The 4591-nt window shown below is 48.5% G+C and overlaps 1 protein-coding gene across 1 annotated transcript; it reads left to right on the forward strand.

Annotated features, from left to right (window-relative positions):
• Positions 1–309: 309 nt before the first annotated feature.
• On the forward strand, positions 310–1257 carry LOC142072519 (olfactory receptor 52R1-like). The gene has a single exon (XM_075129494.1). The coding sequence runs from the start codon at positions 310–312 to the stop codon at positions 1255–1257; it is 948 nt and encodes a 315-aa protein (XP_074985595.1).
• Positions 1258–4591: the final 3334 nt, after the last annotated feature.

Below are 4591 nucleotides of genomic sequence, written 5' to 3' on the forward strand. Positions count from 1 at the left end.
GAGTTACTGACACACTGAGCACCAGAACACATGGAATTGGCATTTGTAGCATCATGTGTTCATAATTCATTTCTCTGAATCATAAAAATGTCGTTTTTCAGTGTGTGAAGGGCGACCGACCTGCTTCACCCATGAGAACAGCCTCCAGTTGTGCATATTGTGTCTCATATTCACATTGTCTCTCCATCCAGGCATTTGTACTGCGACCATCACCCTAGAGGCTGGGCACATTCAGGAAGTCAGTGGGACGTACGGTACATGCAAGAGACACCGTTCTGCCTCAGAGTTGGACAACTTCTCCCCTACTCCATGTCAGATTCCAACACAACCCACCTCACCAACCCCTCCACCTTCATCCTGCTGGGCATTCCTGGGCTGAAGGCCGCCCATGTCTGGATCTCCATCCCCTTCTGTGCCATGTATGCCATAGCTGTCTTGGGGAACTTCACCATCCTGTTCATTGTAAAGACAGAGCCAAGCCTCCATGGGCCCATGTACTATTTCTTCTGCATGCTGGCTGTCACTGACCTGGTCCTCTCTACGACCATCTTCCCCAAAATGTTGAGCATCTTCTGGTTCAATTCCAGAGAGATCGATTTCAGTGCCTGCCTCACCCAGATGTACTTCATTCACAGCTTCTCAGCGATGGAGTCTGGGATCTTTGCGGCCATGGCTTTGGATCGCTACGTGGCCATCTGCCATCCCCTGAGACATTCTACCATCCTGACAAACCCCATGGTGGCCAAGATTGGCCTGGCCATGGTGCTACGCTGTGGGATGCTCGCACTGCCTTATCCCTTCCTGGCGAGGCAATGGCCATATTGCAGAACCAACATCATCCCTCAGCACTTATGTTTGCACATGGCCGTGGTGAATCTGGCCTGTGCCGATATCCGCATCAGTAGTTACTACGGACTCTTTGTGCAATTCAGTGTGATGGGTCTGGATGTGATTTTTATTGTTGTGTCCTATATCCAGATCCTCAGGGCCATCTTCAGCCTCCCCACAAAGGATGCCCGGATCAAGACTTTTGGGACCTGCAGCTCCCACCTCTTTGTCATTTTAGCCTTTTATGTCCCACGTTTCTTCACCTCCCTCCTGCACCGGTTTGGCCAGAATGTGGCTCTGAATGTCCACGTTCTCATTTCCAGCATTTACCTCTTCATGCCCCCCATGCTAAACCCCATCATCTACGGGGTAAGGACCAAACAGATCTGGGACAGGCTGCTCTGCCTCTTTATTCATGAAGGGTCCTAATGGTTTCTCCTCAGGCTCTGACTCTGAGATTGAGCTACGTGCAGACCCGGCTGCTTATATGGTGCTGGACTCTCTCTTCTCTGAATCACTGAGTGGACAGTCAAAGCAACATGTAATCCTTTTGTGGCCTTACTGTGCTGTGTGTGAGTGTGAGAAATTGAGAAATTGGTCCGTGTACAATTTATTAATTCATAGGGTTTTCACCTTTCTAATTGCTGATACCTGGATCCCTGAGGCACACTGCCCTGCCCTGCCTGTACCTGCAAAGACCTGCCCCACTTCTTCCAAAATGCCCCTCTCCCATCCCAGCTCTTCTCCCAAGGCCCCACCTCTGTTCCTATCTCCTCCTATCCCCAACCCCATCCACTCCTGATTCATACCCACCTCCCTCCTCACCCCCGCAGCTGGGCTCGCTCTGCTCCGTTGCGGGGACAGAAACTGCTTCAGCCTGACAAGGAGCCTTCAATGAGCGCAGCGAGGACACAATGCTGGGGCCAAGGGGATAGTGAGAAGTGGAGGGGGAAGCCAGGAATCCTCATAAAAGCAGCTGAGGTTGGGAGCAGGTACTCAAAGAATCAATCCTGAAGCACTTACATGAGAGGAAAGTGATCAGGAACAGTCAGCATGGATTCACCAAGGGAAGGTCATGCCTGACTAATCTAATCGCCTTCTATGATGAGATTACTGGTTCTGTGGATGAAGGGAAAGCAGTGGATGTATTGTTTCTTGACTTTAGCAAAGCTTTTGACACGGTCTCCCACAGTATTCTTGTCAGCAAGTTAAAGAAGTATGGGCTGGATGAATGCACTATAAGGTGGGTATAAAGTTGGCTAGATTGTCGGGCTCCACGGGTAGTGATCAATGGCTCCATGTCTAATTGGCAGCCGGTGTCAAGTGGAGTGCCCCAGGGGTTGGTCCTGGGGCCGGTTTTGTTCAATATCTTCATAAATGATCTGGAGGATGGTGTGGATTGCACTCTCAGCAAATTTGTGGATGATACTAAACTGGGAGGAGTGGTTGATACGCTGGAGGGCAGGGATAGGATACAACGGGACCTAGACAAATTGGAGGATTGGGCCAAAAGAAATCTGATGAGGTTCAATAAGGATAAGTGCAGGGTCCTGCACTTAGGACGGAAGAACCCAATGCACAGCTACAGACTAGGGACCGAATGGCTAGGCAGCAGTTCTGCGGAAAAGGACCTAGGGGTGACAGTGGACGAGAAGCTGGATATGAGTCAGCAGTGTGTCCTTGTTGCCAAGAAGGCCAATGGCATTTTGGGATGTATAAGTAGGGACATAGCGAGCAGATCGAGGGACGTGATCGTTCCCCTCCATTCGACATTGGTGAGGCCTCATCTGGAGTACTGTGTCCAGTTTTTGGCTCCACACTACAAGAAGGATGTGGATAAATTGGAGAGAGTCCAGCGAAGGGCAACAAAAATGATTAGGGGTCTGGAACACATGACTTATGAGGAGAGGCTGAGGGAACTGGGCTTGTTTAGTCTGCAGAAGAGAAGAATGAGGGGGGATTTGATAGCTGCTTTCAACTACCTGAGAGGTGGTTCCAGAGAGGATGGTTGTAGACTATTCTCAGTGGTAGCAGATGACAGGACAAGGAGTAATGGTCTCAAGTTGCAGTGGGGGAGGTTTAGGTTGGATATTAGGAAAAACTTTTTCACGAGGAGGGTGGTGAAACACTGGAATGCATTACCTAGGGAGGTGGTAGAATCTCCTTCCTTAGAAGTTTTTAAGGTCAGGCTTGACAAATTGGGGATTGGTCATGCTTTGAGCAGGGGGTTGGACTAGATGACCTCCTGAGGTCCCTTCCACCCCTGATATTCTATGATTCTATGATTCTATGAATTCTCTTCGGATCTTCTGTTAAGTTAGTAAGTAATCTAGCTAGAAATGTCTTAGATTTCCTTTTTGTTTAAATGGCTGGTAAATAAGCTGTGCTGAATGGAATGTAGATTCCTGTTTTTGTGTCTTTTTGTAACTTAAGGTTTTGCCTAGAGGGATTCTCTATGTTTTGGAACTGATTACCCCGTAAGGTATTTACCATCCTGATTTTACAGAGGTGATTCTTTTACTTTTTCTTCTATTAAAATGCTTCTTTTAAGATCCTGGTTGCTTTTTCATTGTTCTTAAGATCCAAGGGTTTGGGTCTGTGTTCACCTATGCAAATTGGTGAGGATTTTTATCAAGCCTTCCCCAGGAAAGGGGCTGTTGGGCTTGGCAGGATTTTTTGTGGTGAAGACGTCTCCAAGTGGGCTCTTTCCCTGTTCTTTGTTTAAATCGCTTGGTGGTGGCAGCATACTGTTCAAGGACAAGGCAAAGTTTGTACCTTGAGGAATTTTTTAATCTAAGCTGGTAAGAATAACCTTAGGGGGTCTTTCATGCAGTTTCCCACATCTGTACCCTAGAGTTCAGAGTGGGGAAGGAACCTTGACAGGCCCCTTGTGCTGGGCCCTTTGCAAACACTGAAAGAGCTTATAAATCAAATTAAGATAAGACACATTTATGGTGTGTAACAAACCAGAAAGGGGGTAGGTGGTGAGATGGGGGAGGAACAGCACTCAGAATGGGTGTTTACATTGGCTGCTGGGTGGGTGTGAGACAGCTGAAATGCACAGCTCTGCCCTGGCTGTTAGAAGTGTGTCCTGGGCCTTTAAGAGCAGATCTCATGTTTAGGGGAACTATATTGGGACTAGCGAGAACGGGCCATTGAGTGGCGGCTGCATCAGACACACAGCTGGGAGTGCATGGCTCTTCGTTAGCTTTTGTAACTATGCTTTAGTTCTAATCACACCTCCCTTCGGAGCATGCAGACTGAGCCTTCTATTCATGAATTCCCAAGACAACACCTGGTACCAGAGGGGAGACCAGAGGAGAGGGCAGAGGTAACAGGGCTGTGCTGAAGGAAGGAAGGAGCCATCCTGGAGATGGAACAACTGAAAGCCCACAAGGAGTTGAAACTCTTGGGTAACGCAGCAGACCCTGGGAAGAGATTCAGGCAGACTTCTGAGATAAATCTGTGCAAGCAGCTGGGTTTGATCAGAAAGACCAGCGGAAAATTGCAATCTTCTTAAACATTTCAAGACTTGGGACAGTGGATGTCTTTAGTAGCATGCAACTCAGGCTTTGTCTACAGTAGCACTTTTGTAGGTCAGTGGTGTAAAAACCACCCCCGTGACTGACAAAAGTGCCAGTGAGGAAGCGCTATGTCAGCGGGAGATGCTTGCTGGGGGTGGTTTAACTATGGCTGCAGGAGAGCTCTCTCCCATCGGCATAGAGCGGCTACCTGGGGGACCTTACAGCATCACAACTGGTAG

The sequence above is a fragment of the Caretta caretta genome, chromosome 1 (assembly GCF_965140235.1).
Source record: "Caretta caretta isolate rCarCar2 chromosome 1, rCarCar1.hap1, whole genome shotgun sequence".
Taxonomy (NCBI): domain Eukaryota; kingdom Metazoa; phylum Chordata; order Testudines; family Cheloniidae; genus Caretta; species Caretta caretta.